Genomic DNA, 23,016 nt, shown 5'->3' on the forward strand with positions numbered 1-23,016 from the left:
GGAGCTCTGGTAGCATAGTGCCTAAGGCACTTGACTGCTAACCAGAAGGCTGGCAGTTCAAACCCACCAGACACTCCTCGGAAGGAAGATGGGGCAATCTACTTCCGTAGTGATGTGATACTGACTCAGAAACCCAAGGAGGGGTCGCTATGAGTCGGGTCTGACTCGACGGCACATAACAAAAACAACATTACTATCCCTAACACTAACCCACTCTCTTCCTCTCCTTTCCCAGTAACCCCACACTCCTTGTGCTCTTCTTAGTTATCCACTCCTGTGTGTCCTGCTTTTCCTCTGTGTAAATATTGCCCCTCTGGTGCCCCATGGCCAATTGCTCCAAGGGATGTATCTCTGTACAGTAGGTGGGTGCATTACCCTGGGTTGAGTGTTCTGAATGTATGCCTTATTTACTACACGGTTGAGAGCCAGTCCTTGGGAGTGTGTTATCCCAGGCCAGAAGTGTATCCCAGGGCCAAAGTCTTGGGGGTCCCACCAGACTCCATCTGATCAATAATTCTGGTCATTATTGTGTTTTTGGATTTTGTTTCATATTTTTCCTCCCACTCTCTCCAGGATCTCCAGTTTTGATCCTTCCTTAGTAGTTAGCATTGGTAGACGGGCACCATCTAGTTCTTCTGGTCTTGAGGTCCATCATGTCCTAGGGCTGATTGTTTCCAAATGTAGGGAATTGTTCATATTCAGATAAATAAAAGATTTAAACTCAATGGTCTAACTTTCCACCTCAAGAAGGCAAAAAACAAATTATCAAATTAAACATAAAGAATACAGATGAATGAAGATAATAAAGATTTTATTAATCTTTTCAAGGAACAAACATGCTGAAAAAGCATGTGAAGTAAATCAACATCTATTCACAATAAAAACTCCCAGAAAATGTGGAATAGAATACAATATGTTAAACAGCATCTATAAGAAAAACCTACTGCTGCTATCATATTTCATGGTGAATACTGAAAGTTTTCTAGTAAAATTGAGAACAAAGCAAGGATGTGTGCTGTCACCATTTACTTCTAATTCAATTTGTACTGGAGTCCCCAGCCAGTACAACAAGCAAGATAAATAAAAACATAAAAATTGAAAGGAAAGAGTAAAGCTATCTCTATTCACAGATAACCTCTTTGTTTATGTAAAAAATCCTAAGAAATCTACCAGTAAACAACTACTAGAATTTATGAACATAATAGGATACAAGAACAAGATACAACAATCAACTGTATTTCTATACACTAGCAGTAAACAGTTGAAAATTTGAGGAAAAAAAATACTCACCAAAAGGCCTCATTGAGAATATGAATAGGTAAGCTAGAGATAGGGAAAATAATGTTTTCAATAACTGTCTCTAAAAAAGGACTTGTATCCAGAATACATGAAGAACTTATACAAGTTAATAATAAAAGGACAATTTTTAAAATAGCCAAAAAATTTCACTAAATACATGAAAGTATATGAATGGACAAGCACAGACAAAAAATGTTCATCACAAGCACATCATCAGTCATTAGTGAAATGCAATTACTACCACCATGAGATAGCCCCACATAACCATTGTTATAGTTATGTGTCCTTGAGTCACTCCCAACTCAGTGACTCTACGTACAACAGAATGAAACACTGGCTGGTCCTGCACCATTAATCACTACTATGTTTGAGATCACCGTTGCACCCATTGTGTCAATCTGTGTCATTGAGGGTCCTCTTCTTTTCTGCTGACCCTCTTTACCAAGCATAATGTCCTTTTCTGGGGACTGGTCTCTTATAATAACATGTCTAAAGTATTTGAGATGAAGTCTCACCATCTTTGCTTCTAAGGAGCATCTGGCTGAACTTCTTCCTAGATAGATTTGTTAATTCTTTTAACAGTCCATGGTATATTCAATATCCTTCATGAACATCATAATTCAAATGCATCAGTTCTTATTTACTGTTCAGCTCTCATGTAAATAACATGGTTTGGGTCAGGTACATATTAGTCTTCAAAATGACATCTTTACTTTTTTTAAATTTTTAACGGGTCTTTTGCCCACATCCACTAGAATCCTCATATTAGGAAGAATGGCAACATCAAATCCTGTAAGGATGTGAAACAACTGGAAATGTCTGTCCTACATTCCTGGTAGGAGTGTAAATCAGTACAACTACTTTGGAAAAATGCTGGCAGTTTCTTATGAAATTAAATGTACCCTTGGAAAAATACATCTATCCAAGAGAAATATAACACCACACAAAGACTTTTATAAGATTATTCCTAACAGTCTTATTCATAACAGTCAGAAGTGTAATCAACTCAAAAGTTCATTTGTAGGTAAATGGATAAACAATTCCAGTATATTCATACAATGGAATATTACCAATAATAAAAGGGAAGTACTGATAACACCAGGCGAATCTCAAAAAGATTATGCTGAGTGAAAGAAGCCAAACACAAAATTAAATGATAGTGAAGAGAAAAAAAAAGGGGAAAGGAAAAAAAAAAATCAGAACTGTGACTACCTCTGGCAGGGACCAGGAAGTTGTAGGGAGTGAGGAGATTGACCGGGAAAAGTTGACTGAAATATTATACATTTTAATGAGTGTACCCATTGCTGTCATATCGATTTTGACTCATAGTGGCCCTATCAGATAAAGTAGAACTGCCTCGTGGGGTTTCCAAGGCTGCAAATCTTTACAGAAGCAGACTGCCACATCTTTCTCTGGCAGAGCAGCTGGTGGGTTCGAACTGTTGACACTCAGCAGCTGAGATAATTTGTGCAGGGGTTATAAAAGTACATACACTTATCAAAACACACTGCAACATACACTTAAGATTTGTGCATATACTTGAAAAAATCTTCAAATAAATATTAAACTCTTGTTAGTAGGATTTTTCTTTTTTTTTTTTTTTTTTTAAAGTAGTATGGGTTAGCAAAGGAACCTTGGAGTACAGTGGTTAAGCACTTGGCTGCTAAACCAAAGGTCTGCTGTTCAGACCCAACAACTGCTTTGTGGAAGAAAGCTATGGCAGTTTGCTTCTGTAAAGATTACAACCTTGGAAACTCTTTGGGGAGTTCTACTCTGTCCCAGTGGGTGACTACTGATAGGAATCAACTTGACAGCTATGGGCTGAGTTTGCTTTGGATAGGTGGTGGTGGTTGTTATGTGCCATTGAGTCGGACGACTCATAGCGACCCCTCCCCTAGGTTTCCAAGGCAGTATCACTATGGAAGTAGATTGCCCAAACCTCCTTCCAAGGAGTGGCTGATAGGTTTGAACTGCCAGCCTTCTGGTTAGCAGTCAAGTGCCTTAGGCACTACACTACCAGAGCTCCTAAAAATATGTCCCGTTACTAAGGCTTGAGCAAATGAGCAACTATATTGAGGATAATGGGAGCCAGATTTCTCCTTATTGGAAAGGATAGATATAAATACAGAAAAAGGAAAGACAACAACCAACTCGACATGTTGGATTTCAAGTGGAGGTTATCAGTGTTTAAAATCGATAGCTAGCCAGCTAGATAAACGGTAAGAAAAGAAGGGGTGGGAGGATACCATGAGTATCCTCAGGTGTCTTTCGGTCCTGCTGGATCCAAAAAGGCAAAATGTAAGGTTGCAAGTGAATAAGAATATACTTCACTGGTAGAGGACAGATTCCTTTAAAACTGATCCTTATTAAATGTGTTGTAAGGTATTTGACTGCTACCCAGAAGGCCAGCAGTTCAAACCCAGCAGCCACTCTTCAAAAGGAAGATTGGGCAATCTATTTCCATAGAGATACCACCTCAGAAACCCAAGGAGGGGTTGCTATGAATTGGACCCAACTTGATGGCAGTGAGTTTGCGATTTGGTTTAATAGCGTGTTATATACTCTAATTGTGGTACATATGAACTAGTATTTCACAGTTGTTAGATAGATTTGTAGAAAAGGGAGTGAATAATAAAAAGGCTTTTTTTAGTTTTAGTGTATCTTTAGTGTATCTTGGTAATTGTCTTGAAGCTAATCACAGACTAATGAAAACATTCTTAGGTGTATACTCATTGACCTGCCTTCAGTCTTTCTTTGATGTCTTACGTATTTACTTGTTGACAGACAGGGCCTGGAAGAGATGACCCAGGCTTTTAATAAAGAGTAAATTATTTTATTTTTTTCTTTTCTTTCTTGGTTCTGAACTATCTTCAATTTTCTTTTCTTCTGTTTTGTTTCATGAAAACTAATTTTCATTAGTTTGCTGACAGGGGTTTCACTTAATGATGTATGAGAAATTGGTCTCTAAATACATTAATATCAGTAAACACTTCAAAGTCAAATATTTCTCTCTCTACTTATACTGGCAATTTCTTTTCCCGCCTCTCGCTCACTCTCATTTTTGTTGTTGGTCATTTGTATTCAAATACACAGATGCCAAAGCCACCAAAATTAGAATACTCTGTCTGCCTGATGATAATGAATAAAATAAGTAGACAGGCACAGTAACCTTAAGCAGCTACCTGTAAAGGGTCCATTGGATTTTGCTGGTATTTAGAGAGACCCAGACTTCCTTTAGGTCTTGTCACCTTGGATCAAAGCTACCCTGATCTAATCCAGGAGGGGGAAAAAAAAAAAAAACAGTCGCTATTGAGTCAACTCCCACACATGTCAGAGTGGAACTGTGCTCCACGGGGTTTTCAATGGCTGATTTTTCAAAAGTAGATCACCAGTCCTTTCTTCTTTCTGAAGCACCTGCAGGTGGACTTGAACTTCTAACCTTTTGGTTAGAAACCAAAATATCAATCATTTGTTCCACCCAAGGACTCCTGAACCAGTCCAGTGTATAAATGTGTTGTAAGGCATTTGACTGTCAACCAGAAGGCTCCTCAGAAGGAAGATGGGGCAATCTACTTCCGTAATGATACTGCCTCGGAAACCCAAGGAGGGGTCCCTATGAGTCGGGTTTGACTCGACAGCATATAACAACAAAAACAACAGAAGGCTGGTGGTTCTCGAAAGGAAGGGTGGGCAATCTACTTCTGTAGAGATACTGCCTCGGAAACCCAAGGAGGGGCTCTGAGTCAGATCCGACTCGACAGCAGAAGGAGCAGAGTTTGTATAATGAATTCTACTGATTCATGCATTAAACTGCTGAAGAAGTGGCTTTTGCCTGCCGACAGTACAAGAGATTCAATGAGAGACACTCAGCACAAGGGGAACCAAATTGAGGTCCTTACCATCCACAGGCTTGACCTCCACTGGTGTTTGTTCCTCTTGCACTCCCATGCAGCTCTCTTTAATGCTTTCTATTTCACGCCAGAAATCCTCCATGGAGGTGCTGTCTATGGAGGCTTGCGAGTTGGAGCGGTTAAATGCAGGAGGATGTAAGGATTCATTGGAAAGCATCCTGTTAATTCTCCGGCAGCAAGGAACGGATTTTCTGAGGAAAGGAGAGTATCTCTGGATGAAAATCAAAGTTATTTATTTAAAAAATTACACAATGAAACCTAAATTCAAAATCAATAGATAAATAGAGTTACCATATTGTTACACAAATAACACATGCCTTCTACATTTGTTTGCTAACTGCTCCCTCTGCCCAGGATATATTTTTCTAAATGCACTATGCTAACTTTTGGACAGCAACATGTGGAAAAAAAAAAAAAAACGGGTATCACACTGCCTAAGAAAACACCTCTGGGGGGAAGGAACGGTTGGCAAACAAACATAGAAGGAATGTGTGATCTGTGTAAAAATATGGTAGTGTGGTAGAGAGGGTTTGAGGAAATGATTACCATTCAATAGCTACCCTTCTCTTTTACTTCATTATTTACTTCATAAAGGTATCCCTTTGGTGGTGCAAGCAGTTAACACACTAACGCTAAATGAAATACTTGAGGATTGAGTTTACCCAGAGGAACCTTAGAAGAAAGGCCTGGTGCTCCATTCCTAAAAAATCAGCCACAGAAATCCCTATGAAGCACAGTTTTATTCGGATGCACATGGGGTCACTATGGGTCAAAACCCACTTGATAGCAACTATTTTAATACTTCATAATGATTCTGTGGCCCCACAGGTATTACAATGAAATATTTTTATAATTTTTATATACTCATAAAATGGAAAGTTATTAGTATTAGTCAAAACATGTATAGTACAAGTTTGCCTCTTTAAAGTGGCCAAGGTGATGACCAAGAAGTGTGTAAAAGTGGTGTCTGGGATAATGAAATTATTAAGAGGAAACATCTATAACATCAGGTGGGAAACCAACATTAGGATGGGGACGAGGGCAGAGCCTGGAGCACAGAGGCCCACAGTCAGTCTGGGAGGATGAGGCCACCAGTAAGGCCAGGGACCAGCAGCTGAAGACAGTATAAGCTCCTGCTATTGCTACATAATAGGACCACTGCCAGACCACAGGCAGTGAGACCAAGACAGTTTCATGAGGCACTGACCTCATAGGCTTGGGGCAGGACTAAATAAATTACCACATGCAAACCATTTAGAACCTAAAAATGCTCAATAAATGTTAGTTAAGAAAAGTGGGAGACATAGCAGGGCAGATAAATGCCAAAATGCCAGAGTTCTGAGAGATTTTAGTGAGTTAATGAAAAGGTAAAATAAAATATTTGGCTTCCATGATTAACAAATATTACATTTTCCAGGAGCAGAATGTTTGATTAACTAGAATACTTCAACATCCAACCTTGGAGAATAACTAACTGAATTACTTTACACATTAAAATATTCTATTCTTGTTCTTACATGGTTTTAAAACTTGGTGTGGGTATATAATTTCATTAAAAACCTCCAGCAAACTTGCCTCCTTCTCCTTGAGTTCAGGTGGAATATTGAATCAAAAGGCTGAGACTACCACTGAACCAATGTATGGTCTGAGCTGCTTCACCCAAAATAAAAACTCTCAAGTGGAAATATGTAACCCCAGAAATGGCATAGCAACATCCCATGTCCTACAGAAAATATAAAATTCTCTCTGCTCATATTCTCTGCACCTCTAGGAATCCTTCTAAATGTCCAAATCACCTGTAGAAATTTGTGAAATTTAATCATTGATCGAGACCAGACTGTAAGTAGTTCTTTAACATTAACTGGCAGCAATTGAAACAATTTATGTTTAAAACTCAAAGCACTTCAGAAAAATGTGAAATATCTGCTTTTATTTCTTATGCTATGCTGTGTGATAAAAAGAAATTGGCAGCTTTGTTTGATAATTAGGTGATAAAAAGTTTTTCACTGAATTCTTTATATTTTGACAAGACACATGATTCTACTGGTTGAAACGTGAAGTCGTCATAAATAGCATGATTTCATGAAATCATCACAGATATCAAGACAATAATTTTTCCTTTATTATTTTAGGTTATTAAGCCTCTTCCTTTTTGCAACAAGACCAATATGGAAAATCACAGACAAACTCATAGAATACTAATATGTAAATACTTCTTGTAAAATGAAAAATTGTACTTTAATTTCCATTGTTTACACAGCCTACTACTCTCCAGGTACCATATTAAGAGAAAGAATAAGGATATTCCAAAATTTTCTCTAATCCTAGAGGTTTAAGGTAAGCTTCTTAAAAGAATTAATAACTTTGGTAAACATTCTACAATCTAAATAGCTGATGTGGACCAAGTTTTAAAAATTAGAATGTGGTATATTGCTTAAATCATAAACAATTATATAAAGCTAGAGTTGAAGGTCTTCTCCTTCTATGTGTATCATCTCAAAAAACAAAACAAAAACAAAAACAACTCACTGCTGTCAAGTCATTTCCAACTCATAAGGACCCCTCCTTGGGTTTCTGAGGTGGTATTTCTACAGAAGTAGATTGTCCAATCTTCTTTCTGAGGAGTGGCTGGTGAGTTTGAATTGCCAGCCTTCTGATTAGCAGTCAAATGCCTTAAGCACTACACTACCAAAGCTCCCATCATCTCAATATTGTTCTATAAACTGCTTTGTTTTCCCACTCAAAAGTGTCACAGACATTTGCCCATGCCAATACAAAGATATCACTTCAACGGCTGCATGGAGAAGATTAATTTATCTTAGAAATTAAGTAAACATAAGCATCCAAACACAGAAAACTTCTAAAGAGTTGAGAAATTTTGAAAATAATAAAATGAATTTCAGAAGATGAGAAGTACATATATTTAGGGCTAATAATAGTAATTTCAGTTAAAATACCTAATTTCTTATTTATGCAATGGGTACGTATATGGAGCCTCAGAGAAGTGATCTTCATAAACCATTGCCAGCAGACAGGGGGAACAGATGTGGAATATAGTTATGAACAGCTGAGTAGAAGGCTTGCTTCATCTGAGACAATCTACCCAAAGAATCCTTTAATTGCAATGATCAACAATTTTTCTTGGCAAAGAACTCAGACAGAATTTTTGGGAACAACATACTTGGAAGAGCTCTCACTTTTTTTAGGAGGGGATCAAAATACTTCCCACTTCATCCCAGAGTGGAATATGGACCATAACCTTCCACTCTTGAATCATTACACAATTGTGGCTCTTGAGATCATCCAGTGGTTAGATGAGTTTAATCTGCAGCTTCATACCTCACCATATTAGGATAAAACAGAGCTTGGGCTTCATCAGCTATTTGTATTTCTTTATTCCTAAACAGTATCAGGAAAATATTACATGAAAAACAGAATGTAATTGTGTTACACAGCAATTTTTGTTGGGAAATCACAACGAGGTTTCAAATTCGATTTTAAGTATGTGGTAATTACCATAAACTCAAAGTAGCATTTTTTTTTTTTTAAAGGGAAGATTTTATTTATTTATTTTTTCTTGTCTTTTTAGCTATAGTTTATGTTTTAATGGTTAGTGAACCAAAAAAACCCAAACTCACTGCCGTAGAGTTGATTTCGACTCATAGCGACCCCTCCTTGGGAGCTCTGGTAGCATAGTGGCTAAGTCACTTGCCTGCTAACCAGACGGCTGGCGGTTCAAACCCACCAGCCACTCCTCGGAAGGAAGGTTGGGCAATCCTACTTCCGTAGTGATACTGCCTCGAAAACCCAAGGAGGGGTCGCTATGAGTCGGGGCCGACTCGACGGCACATAATAACAACAACAACAACATCACTATGGAAGTAGATTGCCAAACCTTCCTTCCGAGGAGTGGCTCGTAGGTTTGAACTGCCAGCCTTCTGGTTAGCAGTAAAATGTCTTAAGCACTATACCACCTGCAGTGAATTGCTTGATGTGGCCCTTCTAGCCATTGTCCTCCATTCTGTGATGTTTTGTAAATCCCATTATCCATGCCTGTTTGGGGTGCTGTGGTAGTTAAGGTCAGGTATCAACTTGGCTGGGTAGCTGGTAGTAGCCATTCCCTATAATGACTGGCAATCAACTCTGTGATGGGATTTAGGTTAATTCTGTTGGGGCAACACAGGTGGAATATATCTTGAGTCCTGCCTTGCTGGAGGGTATAATTCAAATCACTACCCTTAGCTTCCCTGAGGGTATACCTATGAATCTCCTGGGAAGATTCGCTCTCCTCTTGCTCCGGCTTTGTGTCTTGGATCATCCTCATCTCACCCCTGGATTTGGGACAGCAGCCGTCATCTGATCTGCTGATCGAGGTTCATCAAACCCTGAGAGTTGGGAGGATCCGCCAGACCTACTCACGGACCTGGCACTCACCAGCCTGCCAGCCTCCACCACTACTACGTGAGATGAACCCTTGGGTGTCTGTGAGTTCTGTGAGGCATTACAGCAAAATACAGAACCCTAAGACGGGAAATTATTGGGAGGAGGAGGAGGAGGAGGAGTTAATGTCTGAAATGATGGAGTGGCATGGTAGTTTGGACATGTGGGACATCTTTGACCTCCACCTCATGGGGACCAGCCTAGTGCTGATCTTTCTAAGAGTAATTGTTCAAGCACCACCAGAACTCCTTTAATGGTTACTGTTGTTGTTATGTGCCATCGAGTTGGACCCGACTCATAGTAACCCCTCCTTGGGTTTCTGAGGCAGTATCACTATGGAAGTAGATTGCCCAACCTTCCTTTTGAGGAGTGGCTGGTGGGTTTGAACCTCCAGCCTCCTGGTTAGCAGTCAAGTGCCTTAGGCACTATGCTACCAGAGCTCCTAGAGATCTATAAAAGATGTCCTGGTGTTGCAGTGGTTAAGGCATTTGGCTGCTAACCAGCAGATCGGTGGTTCAAACTCATCACATTTTCCTTGGAAGAAAGATGGAGCAATCTGCTTCCGTAAAAATTTATAGCCTTGGAAACCCAATGGGGGTCACTGTGAGTCAGAATCAACTCAACAGCAGTGAATTTGGTTTTGGTTTTTGAAAGATCTATAATTTATTATAGTTTTCCTTGAATTAGTATTTTACAACTTCCAAACAACATAAATACCTTAAAAGGAGCTCTGGTGGTGTAGTGGGTAGGACATTTGGTTGCTAACCAAAATGTCAGTGGTTCAAATCCACCAGCTTCTCTGTGAAAGGAAGATGAAGCAATCTATATCCATAAAGATTTATAGCTTGGAAACCCAAATGGGATCCCTATGAGTTGGAATCAACTTGATGGCAGTGAGTTTGGCTTTGGTTTTTGAGCAAGCTATAATTTACTGTAGTCTTCCTTATATTGATATTTTACAACTTCACAACAACATAAATACTTTCTAAGAGTATAATTACATTTACCCTCTCCTCTTGCATTCTCTATATTACTATTGTCATATGTGTCATTCCTATACATGTTATACATCCCACAATAGTTGTTATTGTGGTTGCTTTAAAATACTCAATAATCCTTAAAACGTTAAGAAATAGTCTTTTCTATTTATCCTTTCTGGTGTTCTTTATTCCTTCCTACTTGTCCATGTACCCATATGGAATAATTTCTCTTCACTTTTGAGGACTTCCTTTAATATTTTCCTTTAGCTTTTCCATTCCCATTCCTTAGCATTTCTTATACTGCTGGCATCAAATTCCCTCAAATTTCTTTCTTAAAATGTCTTTAATTCCTTTTAATTTTTTACAGGTATCTTCATTGGGTATAGAACTCTAGGCTAGCAGTTTTTCTAGTTTCTAGTATTTTTGAATAGATCATTCCATTGACTTCTGGACTCTATATTCTGATGAGAAATCAATCACAGTTCTTACTTATGTTCTTCTACCTAGAAGCTGCTTTTGATAGATAAATTTTCCTCATTATTTTAAGTTTGACTATGATATGCTTGAGGTTTAGTGAGGTTCCTGATTCTGTGGGTTAATGTCTATTATGGATTGAATCGTGTCTCCCCAAAATATGTGTTGTAAATTCTAATCCTTATATTTGTAGTTCCACCACTTGTCTGTCAGTGTCCTACTGTGGCAGCTTGCATGTTGCTGTGAGGTTGGAGGCTATGCCACCAGAATTTCAAATACCAGCAAGGTCACCCATGGTGGACTGGTTTCAGCAGAGCTTCCAGATAAAGACACACTAGGAAGAAGAATGGGGCTTTCCACCTCTGAAAAAATTGGCCAGTGAAAATCTTGTGAGTAGCAGTGAAACACTGTCTGACATATTACTGGAAAACTATGAAGAGCTGTGAAACATTGACTGATATAGTACCAGAAGATAAGCCCCTCAAGTTGGAAGACACTTAAAGTATGACTGGGAAAGAGCTACCTCCTCAATGTACAGTTGACCTCAATGATGTGGATGGAGTAAAGCTTTAGGGACCTTCCTTTGCTGATGGAACATGATTCAAAATGGGAAGAAACAGCTGCAGATATCCATTAATAATCAGAATGTGGAATGTTATGACACATGAACATAGGAAAATTGAAAGTTGTCAAAAATGAAATGGAATGCATAAAAACCTCAGGCACCACAGAGATGAAATGGACTGGCTTTGGCTACTTTGAATCAGACAATTACATGATCTACTGTGGCAGGAATGACAAATTGAAGAGGAATGGTATTCCATTCATCATCACAAAGAAAGTTTCAAGGTCTATCCTGAAGTAAAATGCTGTCAGTGATAGGAAAATATCCATATGCCTACAAGGAAGACCAGTTGATACTACTATTATTCAAATTTACACACTAAACCCCAAAACCAAAAACGAGGAAACTGAAGATTTTTACCAACTTCTGCAGTCTGAAGTTGACCAAACATGCAATCAAGATGTATGGATTATCACTGGCAATCGGAAAATATGGCCTAGGTGATAGAAATGTTGCCAGAGATCGCATGATAGAATTTTATAAGACAAATGACTTATTCATTACAAATATGTTTTTTCAACAACATAATGGTGGTTGTACATGTGGACCTCACCAGAATGGAATACATGGGAATGAGATTGACTACATCTGTGGGAAGAAGTGATGGAGAAGCATAATATCCTCAGTCAAAACAAGACTGAGAGCTGACTGTGAAACAGACCATCAATTGCTCATATGCAAGTTCAAGCTGAAGCTGAAGAAAATTAAAACAGTCCACGAGAACCAAAATATGACCTTGATTATATCCCACCTGAATTTAGTCACCATCTGAAAAACAGATGTGACACACTGAAGACAAGTTACCGAAAACCAGATGACATCAAGAACATTATGTCTGAAGGAAGCAAACAGTCATTAAAAAGACAAGAAAGGAAGAAAAGACTAAAATGGATGTCTTAAGAGACTTTGAAATTTGCTCTTGAATGGAGAATAGCTAAAGTGAAGGGAAGAAATGATGAGATAAAAGAGATAAACAAAAGATTTCAAAGGGCAGCTCAAGAAAACAAAGAAAACTATTACAATGAAATGTGCAAAGACCTGGAGTTAGAAAATCAAAAGGGAATAACTGGTTAGCATTTCTTAAGATAAAAGAGTTGATAAATATTCAATCATCTAGTTGCAATATTGAAGGATTCTAAGGAAAAATACTGAATGATGGCGGAAGCATCAAAAGAACATGGAAGGAATACAGAGTCACTATTCAAAAAAGAATTGGTCAATGTTCAACTATTTCAGGAGGTGGCATATGATCAAGAACTAATGGTATTGGAGGAAGAAGTCCAAGCTGCACTAAAAGAACTGGTGAAAAACAAGGCTCCAGAAATTGACAGAATAATCAATGAGATGTTTCAACAAAAAGATGCAGCACTGAAGTCACTTACTCATTTATGCCAAGAAATCTGGAAGACATCTACCTGGCCAGCTGACTGGAAGAGAGATCAATACTGTGCTCATTTCAAACTAAGGTGATCCAACAGAATGTGGAAATTATCAAACAATATCATTAATATCACATACAAGTAAACTTTTGCTGAAGGTAATTCGAAAATAGTTGCAGCAGTACATGACAGAGAACTGGCAGAAATTCAAGCTGGATTCAGAAGAGGGCATGGAATGAAGATATCATTGATAATGTCAGATGGATCTTGGCTGAACGCAAAGAATACCAGAAAGATGTTTACATGTGTTTTTGAGAAAAATGAGAAGACCAGAACACTTAATTATGCTCATGAGGAACCTGTACAGAGACCAGGAGGCTGGAGTTTAAACAGAACAAGGAGATATTGCATGGTTTTAATCAGGAAGGGTGTGTGTCAGAGTTGTATCCTTTCCTCATACTTATTCAATTTGTATTCTGAGAAAGTAATCCAAGAAGCTGGACTATATGAAGAAGAATGTGGCATCAGAATTGCTGGAAGACTAATTAACAACATGTGATATGCAGATGACATGACCCTGCTTGCTGAAAGTGAAGAAGACTTGTAGTACTTACTGATGAAGAGGAAAGACTACAGTCTGCCATATGGGTTACACCTCAGGATAAAGAAAACAAAAATCCTCACAACTGGACCAATAAGCAACATCACAACAAATGGAGAAAAGATTGAATTTGTCAGGGATTTTATTTTACTTGGATACACAATCAATGCCCACGGAAGCAACAGTCAAGATATCAGATGTTGTATTTCACTGGGCAAATCTACTGCAAAAGACCTCTTTAAAGTGTTAAGAAGTGAAGATATCATTTTGAAGACTAAGGGGCACCTAATCCAAGCCATAGTATTTTCTCTGACAAGAATACACCACCAATGGGATGGCTTGAACAAACAGGAGTTTATTCTCTTGCAGTTTGGAGGCTTTAAGTCTGAGTTCAAAGTGCCAGGCTCTAGGGGCTGATTAAGCTTCAGCTCCGTCTCCTGCTACCAGCCCACTAAACCTGGAGGCTTTTCTCCACTCAGGCAGCTGCTGGCTGTTGAGGGTGACAAACCCAAGGTCAACAATGTTACCAAACAAGTCAGGTCACTAATTCAAGTCCAGAAGTCCCAAGATCAGCAGGGCATGGCAGGCTGCTGAACAATGACTTGGTTACATGCAGGGTTCAAGTGTGCCAAAAAGCTAGAGACCTTTCCCAAAGTTACTTCTTATATACAGGAAGCAGACCACATCCCTAAAGCAGCTACTCAGCTGCTTGTGGTAGATCCTACCATGGAGTTGACTGCCAGTCTCATCAGAGGGAATAACTACCACCAGCTGCCCACCAACTCAACCAGGCCCAGCCAGGTTGACACACAACCTTAACTACCACAAGCACCTCATATGCATGTGAAAGCTGGACAATGAATAAGGAAGATTAAAGAAGAGTTGATACCTTTGAATTATGGTATTGGTGAAGAATACTGAAAATACCATGGACTGTCAAAGGAACAAACAAATATCTCCTGGAAGAGGTGCAACCAGAATTCTCATTGGAAGTGAGAATGGTCACACTTCATCTCACCTACTTTTATCATGTTGTTAGAAGGGACCTTGCTGATCCTTTCTTCTACTGTTATCTAGTTTGCTATGAAGTCCATCCAAAAAATGCTTCAGTTCAGATAGTATACTTTTTCATATCTAGAATGTCCAAAACGTTATTCCTAGAAATTGTATTTGTCTAGTGATTATTGATCTTTGTATCTATTTTGTCTATATTTTCCTTTACTGTCTTTCTAATTGTTATTTGACAATTTTTATTTGGTAGTACCAATGTCTGTGTTATCAGTATGTCTGCTAAGAGTGACTAAAAAACAATTGCTTATGGATCATATTTTTCTTTTTCTTTGCACGACCTTAAAAAAAAATGTATTGCAGACACTGTTTAAAAGAAAATTAGGAAACTGGAGTAAATAGTAATCCCCCCACCCCAGAAAGGGCTAGACTTTTCCTATGGCAGGCGTAGTGAGGGGTAGATTACATCAATTCAACCAGCAGTTGAACTGGGCCTAGAGTGGGTTGCAGTTTTAATTCGTTTTAGGTTACTTCTGGTTTCAAATGCTTTGAGGGAGAGATCTGTCACCGTTCTAGGAGAGTTTTGGTATAAACACCATGTGACTACAGAAATCTCTCTTTATTTTAGAGCTTAGCCCCCACCCTCTTCTGTTGCCAGGCTCTCCTTAAAAATCTTAAGGGGAAGAATTGTTAGGTAGAGAGAACAAGTTTCTCCATTTTGGGCTTCTATAGACTCCTGTCTGATGTACCAGTCCATGCAGCCATTACAAGCTCCATGGTGTCTTTTATCCTGGCAGAGTCCTTCTGCCTGTGCTGGACTAGTCCTTTGTACACTGGGACACAGACTCACTAAATGCCCAGAGAGAGAAATGACCACCAGTGTGCTCCTCTAGGAAGTGCTCTTTCCTCCCTCCAGTTCAGTTGTATTAGACTTTATAGCCATAGTTCTACAGCATAGTTTTCATAATATGATTTTTAAAGTTACGTTTTGGTTAGTTGGTTGGTATAGGGGAAATGACAGTCTGTCACAACCATCTCCAGCCTAACTAAAAGTAGAACTCCAAGAAAACACTGCAAGCCTATCAGATTAAAGAAAGTTGTATGTCTGTGTATACAATTTGCACTGCCAAACTACAACTTCAATTTTTTCTGAGTGTATCACACACAAAAAAATTTTCAAAAGATATAGGGTCCTTCTTGTTAAGAAATACTTATGTTGTTAGTTGCCATTGACTTGATTCCAACTCACAGTGACCCTTTGTATGCAGAGCAGAACTGCTGCACAAGCTTTTCAAGGTTGTGACCTTTTCAGAAGCAGGTTGCCAGGCCTGTCTTCTGAGGTGTCTTTGGATGGGTTTAATCTGCCAACTTTATGGCTAGTAATCAAGTGCTTAAAACTGTGCCTGAAGAAATACTTACGGAACAACGTTACTAAATGATACATATAGAAGTTTTTGAATTGGTGTTATGTTTTGCTGTTTGTATATTCTCAACAACAACAATAAAATAAGTAAAATTCAGAAAAAGACAGAAATACTAATGGTCTTTACTGATCTTATTTTATACAGAATTTACTTATAATAGTTACTATCAGGGGAACTCTGGTGGCATAGTGGCTAAGGCTTCACTGCTAACTAGAAGGTTGGTGGTTCAAACCCACCAGTCACTCCTTGGAAGGAAGACTGGGCAATCTACTTCCATCGTAATACTGGCTTGGAAACCCAAGGAGGGGTCACTGAGTCAGATCCGACTCAACGGCATTGAGTTTATCATGTACCTTAGAAGTCCTGGTGGAGCAGTGGTTAAAACATTTAGCAGCTTGGTGGTTCGAACCCACTAGCTACTCTGCAGAAGAAAGATGAAGTAGTCTGCTTCCATATAGATTTACAGCCTTGGAAACCTTACGCAGCAGTTCTACTCTGTCCAATAGGGGTACTGTGAGTTGGAATTTACTCGACAACAGTGGTTTTAACAGTAGAATCATGTACATGACATCACTTGTCCCTCACAGTAACCCCAAGAAGCAGGCAAAGCAAGTACTATATGTTCTGTATGTCCCTTAGATGAAGGACATGAGTTACTGAGAATAAAATGGGGACATACAGCTTCCATTGTAATTACAATAAAATATAATTTCTTTTCCATGACTTCAAGGTACAACACATTTGTCTTCCTAATTTCTTCTTCAGTATCACCTTGTATCACTCTAGCCTGGCAATAGCTCTAAACATGCTAATCTTTTCTCAGTTTCTCCAAATAAGCCAATCTCTTTCCTCTCTTAGGAAATTGGCTTTTACTGTTTTTTTATGCCTGGAACATTCTCCCACCTGCTACTTCCATGGCAAGCTGCTTGTCACTATTCAGTTCCCAATTTAAATGTCACCTCCTCAGGCAATCCTTTCCTGACCACCCTAACTAAACTCACATCCCCTAACCATAGTCATGCCCAGCTCAGCTCTCTGCACTTCCTTCCTTCCATTCATCCACAATATATACTGCATTTCTTTGATTGCACACTTCATTTTTTTCCCGCTTGGTCTATTTCCTCCACTAAGATATAAATGTGCTGTCTCGCTCATTTATGGTGTCTGACAAATACTAGAGACTCAACTGTTTGTTGAATGAATGAATAGTTGGCATCGGAGCAGGGACAAAATCATTCAAGCCTCCTCAGTTCTGTTCTAAATGCTTTCCTACAACAATCTTTCTGAATTTCCGTAAGTCCCTCAGGTATTCATGTATATGCTTGTTTTTGTTGTTGTTGTGTGCTGTTGAGTCAGACCTGTCCCATAGCGACCACTCCTTGGGTTTCTGAGGCAGTATCACTATGGAAGTAGATTGCCCAGCCTTCCTTCCGAGGAGATGTATGAAGAGGGAATAAAACACAAAACACAGTGGTTTAGAAAAAACTCTGAAGCCATCTTGCCTAGCCAGGTTTGAATGCTGGCTTTGCCAGTTCCAAACTCTGTGAGCTAGAGTACCCATCTTGCAACCATGAGAGGAAGGTCCAGAACACTGCAGTGATCGGCCCTGATAGTACTGAGCCTCTGAAATAACACTAGATGCTGCTCTTTCTGAACTTCCAGAAAGGTGTGAAAAGTCAACTTCTATTTTTAAAAGGTACTCTAGTATTTTTGGCTGTTGTTAGTTACTTGCAGCCCAAATCATTCCTAACTGATATAACTGGAAGGAATACTTTAATAAATCATTGGAATGGGTAAGATGAGATACCCTCCCCGTCCCCACTAAGAAGCATACTCAAGTAACAACATACAATCACTACCTTGCAACCTAAAATAAGGTGGGGGTCTAACTTAATAATTTCCATTTTGAGAGCTACAAAATTATTAGCCTAACCACATATTTGGGTCTAATCTTAATTGGTATACTGTGGAGTTAAACTTCATTCCTGCTGAAAATATCTCTGCCTAATGTATAGGGAATATGTTCATATTGCTCTCATACTGCTCTCAGATTGAACATATTTCCAAAGGTGCAGGAAGAATATACCAAAATCAAAGATTCCTCCCCACTCTTCTGAAAGAAGAGGAGAGCTGTTCCCACCACTTATCATTGTCTCTGATGATGTTGGTAGCAGTACAGCAGTCACATTCGGGGACACCCTCTTTCACAGGGACTGCAGCAGGCCTCTGCAGGCAGGGCACTGGTAGGAGAACCTGCTGCTCTCTGGGACAGCCCTGGGCTCCCAGTCCCTGTGGCCCAGCCATCCACTGCCTAGCTTCTTTGGGAGGTCCTGCAGATAAAGTTAGAGGACATATCACTCGCTTTTACGCTCTGGCTTCTCAGTAATCTGTGGATTCTAACTTGTTTATAAACAAGCTCAACTTGGATGTTTTGCAAAAAGCACTTGAAAGGCAATGATGATGATCAAATAAAGCTGTAGTTTCAAGGTAATGGAAGTAAGATCACGAGGAGCTCTTGGCTTCTACTCTCAGGCTCCTGACACTTTCTTTCTTGACCACCCCAGCATTCTCTCCTCACTTTGCCATCCTGGTTCTAATACCTTCCTGGCCTGTCTCACCCCTGATAGGGACACAAGGAGAGAGTTGATGAAAGTATTCTATGAAACGGTAAACAGATCTGCCTAAACCTCTGTGCTGGCAGTAATGATATGGAAAAATGTGTTTGTATATTAGTGGGGAGTTATAAGTGCAAACAAATCCTTCAGCCACTCAGCAGGTGATATTTGGAATAGTTTTAAGGCTAGATTTTTTTTTTTTTTTAAACTCAGTTGAGGTTTGCATCAGAAATTAAATTCTTAGGCCCCTGTGCATTACCTCTGACTATCATTGTGCTAGAGATGGGACAAATGGGAATGGAAGAAAGAGCAAATGCCAAACCATCAACACTAAAGCAGCAATTTATAAAGGAGTAGGTTCAAATGGGGCAATGTCTAAGGGACAGTGACAGAATCTTTGTCTGGGGCATATGCTAGGTTCTCCATGTGCTTGTCTTTGAAAGTAACCCATTCTATGTTCTAGTCCCTTCTACCAAGGATGAAAAGGATCAGTAGCAGTCATAATCCTTATATACTTATCACATAATTTAAATACATTAATTTATATGTGCATATTTAAATATATGCATGAGAAAAATCAAAATGTAATATTTTACTTAAACTACCCTGCTTTTGGCTAAGTTTAGAGAGAAATGGAGAGTGACTTTAATAGGTACAGGGTTTCTTTCAGGGTTGATGAAAATGTTATTGCATTAACTAATAGTGATGGCACAACTTAAAAACCAATGAATTGCATATTTTAAAAAGGTGGGTTTTATGGTATGTGAATTATATCTCAATTTTTAAAACTGTAGGGGAAAAATTACCACTGCTTTGATTTGTTTTGAATTTTGATACTTAAAAGTGCTTTGAGATTTTAAATAACTTTTGAGGAAGGCCAAAAAAAAAAAAAAAGAGAGAGAGAAAGAAACAATTTTAGAAAAGAGCAAAAAAGAACCATAATTTTCAAAAAGGGCCAAGGATTTAAAAAGATTGAAAGATATGTGTGATTATTAGTTGCTTTTAGTAAAGGACAGCAGTCAGTAGATAAAGAAACAGTCTTGTTACTTGTTCAGCTAATCATCACCTAAACAGGTGACAAGCTAAAATACCTGCTTGGTAAAAGCAAAGAAAACCAAATGGGAACATTTTAGTTCTGTGTCAAAACTAATATGCAATTAATTCATGAGCTTCATATACATACTGACTTTGATAAAGCTCAGTCAATTCTGACTTTTCTCACATCCTCCTCAAAGATAAATCAAGACTAGAGCTGGTTTGCTGACACCCTGTCATTGTACAGAAGCTGTTGCTTTTGGTTCAATTAGGAGATACCCTGTAAAAAAAAAATCTATAAAAGAGAATGTGAGCAAAAGGAAGCTGCGATAGTTAAGGTTATGTGTCCACTTTGCTGGGCCCAGTTTTGAGTGGCTGGGAAGCTGGATGTAGTTACTCCCCATGATGAGATTGGTAATCAACTCAGTGGTAGAATCGGCTGTGAGCAGCTGATTAGCTGCCTCAGGAGTGTGGTCTGCTTCCAGTATACAAGGAGAAGCTTTGAGAAAGGCTCTGAGCTTTTGGGAACGCTTGGACCCTGCACGTAGCTGAGTCTTCATTCAGCAGCCTATCATGTTGCCTGCCAGTCTTGGGACTGTGCCATTTTACGTCAACCTTGGGTTTGTCAGTCTCAGCAGCAAGCAGCTGCCTGAGTTAAGAAAAGTCTCAAGCTTCAGTGGGCTGGGAATAAGAGGCAGAGCTGAAGCCCACGGTTGGGCGGTCTTCACCCAGTCCCTAGAGCTGGTACTTTGAACTGGGACTTCTAGCATCCAAAATTGTAAGAGAATAAATACCTGTTTGTAAAACCATCCACTTGTGGTATTTTCTGTTAGAGCAACACTAGAGAACCAAAACAGAAGCGTTCTCTTACACTTAAATAAATTTATCCTTTACCCATTCAGAGATATATGTCACTGAGAGTCTCAGTAATCTGTATATTTTGTGCTTCTGAAATTGTTCTTCCCCAATAAGTGTGGATAAACTGTTTTTTAAACGATTTCAAAAGCAGATTACATAGTCTCTATTTAGTGCTGTCATGGATTGCATTGTGTCTCCTAAAAATATGTGTCTACTTGGCTGGGCCATGATTCTCAGTGGTTTGCTAGTCATGTAATGATGTAATCACCCCCCATGATGTGATCTGACATGATCAGTCAATCAGTTGTAAGGGGGTTAAGGTGAGATACAACATCCTTACTCAGGTCACAGCCTAAAGGGAGTTTCTCTGGGATGTGGCTTGCCATCACCTTTTATCATACAAGAGATAAAAGAAGAGAAAAGTGAGTAGGGAAAGAGAGACTTGACTACCACCAAGAAATTGGTGCTGGGAGTGGAGTATGTCCTTTGGTCCCGATGCTGAGACCTCCTAGACCCAGGGAAGATTGATGCCAAGACACATGGAGATCTCCAAGGAACGTCAGGCCCACAGATGTTGAAAGAAGACAAGGACTTTCCTCCACAGCCAACAGAGATGGAAAGTGTTCCCCTAGAGCTGGTGTCCTGAATTTGGACTTCTAGAGCTCTGGTAGTGTAGTGCCTAAGGCACTTGACGGCTAACCAGAAGGCTGGCAGTTCAAACCCACTAGCCACTCCTCAGAAGGAAGGTTTGGCAATCTACTGATGGAGTGATACTACCTCAGAAACCCAAGGAGGGGTTGCTATGAGTCAGGTCCTACTTGATGGCAAATAACAACAACAGCAAAAAACTGTGAGAGAATAAATTTCTCTGTGTTAATGCTGTCTACTTGTGGTATTTCTGTTGTAGCAGCACTGGGTAACTAAGACAAGTGCCAAGCTGCTATATATATTTGTATTATGTGGTTTCTAGTGATGTGCTACAGCTGGCATTGCTATGCATGACTTTCAAGGTGATTAAAAAGACAAGCCCCATTCTGAGAGCTTGCCTTGATTTTACAGTCCTCTTTCTGCCTCGCTGGTATCTGTGGAGATGCAGCCATTTTATCCCTTGTTTCTTGAACTCTGGTGTGTATTTATTGCTTTTGTTTCTCAGTCATTAATGCAGTAGACACAAAATAGAAAAACTCCACTGAAGCTTGTACTATTTTTCAAGTTGTTTTACCTGTTGCTTTTCTTTAGCTTCCAACATTCAATAATAGCAGGATAGAGTCACAAAACAAGATCAAAGGGATCACCAGGCAGCCTTTCTGGATTGGTGTTTGATGTGGACATTCTCATGTGGCAAGGTCTTAGAGGACACCTTGGTTCACCTTGACAGCCCTTTAGCATGAATCTGAATGGCTTTCTTCATGGACCAGTGGTGTCAGTTCAGCTTTAACTATTCAATATAGAATCCAAAGTTCAACTTACTAAATTTTGGCAGGGGTAAGTTGGTCACTTGCAGTAAATGCATAAATGGATGAATCAATGTATTAAGAACCTCCCTTGATTTTTTTTTCTTTCAAACTATCCTTTTTCCTCACTCAGACTCACTTTTATGGAGATTTTAATTCCATGGGATCCCCTTGAACAACAACCATTTTGTAACTTTCACAAGACTGCTTCCTAATATCCAGACAAAGAATTCTGAATTAGAAAGGCATAACTCAAGATTTCCAATGAATCAAAGGATCTGAGAGATGGAGAACTGAAAGGGGATTTGAGAAATGCCAAGCCCCCCTAAAAAAAAAAAAAAAAAAACCACCATATTCTATAGATTAAAAAAACGAAGCTCAGAGAAATTAAGTAACTTGTCCAGGATCACACAGCTAATTACTGTGGGGGGGGACTAGATGGTGACTGAATGAAAGATCAGAGGTTTTAGTTCATCCAGAAGTTCTTAAGAACAAAGGTTTGGCAATCTACTTCCAAAAATACCAATCTCTACAGAGCACAGTTCTCCTCTGATGTGCATGAGGTTGCCATAAACTGCGGTCAACTTAAGGACAACAGGTTTAATCTTGCCTTACTAATAAGCTAATTTTTAAAGACCTGAACTACAAACTTGATTTCCTGATGCAAAATTTCATGTTCTTTCACCTGATCACAAGTCATTTGATCCATTTAAACTTTATATTGTTCTCTCACCAAATAGGGAGCTCTGGTAGCATAGTGGCTAAGTCACTTGCCTGCTAACCAGACGGCTGGCGGTTCAAACCCACCAGCCACTCCTCGGAAGGAAGGCTGGGCAATCCTACTTCCGTAGGATACTGCCTCGGAAACCCAAGGAGGGGTCGCTATGAGTTGGGGCTGACTCGACGGCACATA

At 39.3% G+C, this 23,016-nt stretch overlaps 1 protein-coding gene across 1 annotated transcript in view; it reads right to left on the reverse strand.

The window, feature by feature from the left end:
* Positions 1-23,016, reverse strand: part of ARHGAP28 (Rho GTPase activating protein 28) — a 293,733-nt gene that overhangs the window by 135,200 nt on the left and 135,517 nt on the right. Inside the window, exon 2 of the mRNA XM_042782071.1 lies at positions 5,199-5,401. Within this exon, the coding sequence (XP_042638005.1) occupies positions 5,199-5,401 (203 nt within the window). The remainder of the gene's footprint in view (positions 1-5,198; positions 5,402-23,016) is intronic.

The sequence above is a fragment of the Orycteropus afer genome, unplaced genomic scaffold, assembly GCF_000298275.1.
Source record: "Orycteropus afer afer isolate SDZICR_OR568_19922 unplaced genomic scaffold, OryAfe1.0 scaffold00234, whole genome shotgun sequence".
NCBI lineage: Eukaryota > Metazoa > Chordata > Mammalia > Tubulidentata > Orycteropodidae > Orycteropus > Orycteropus afer.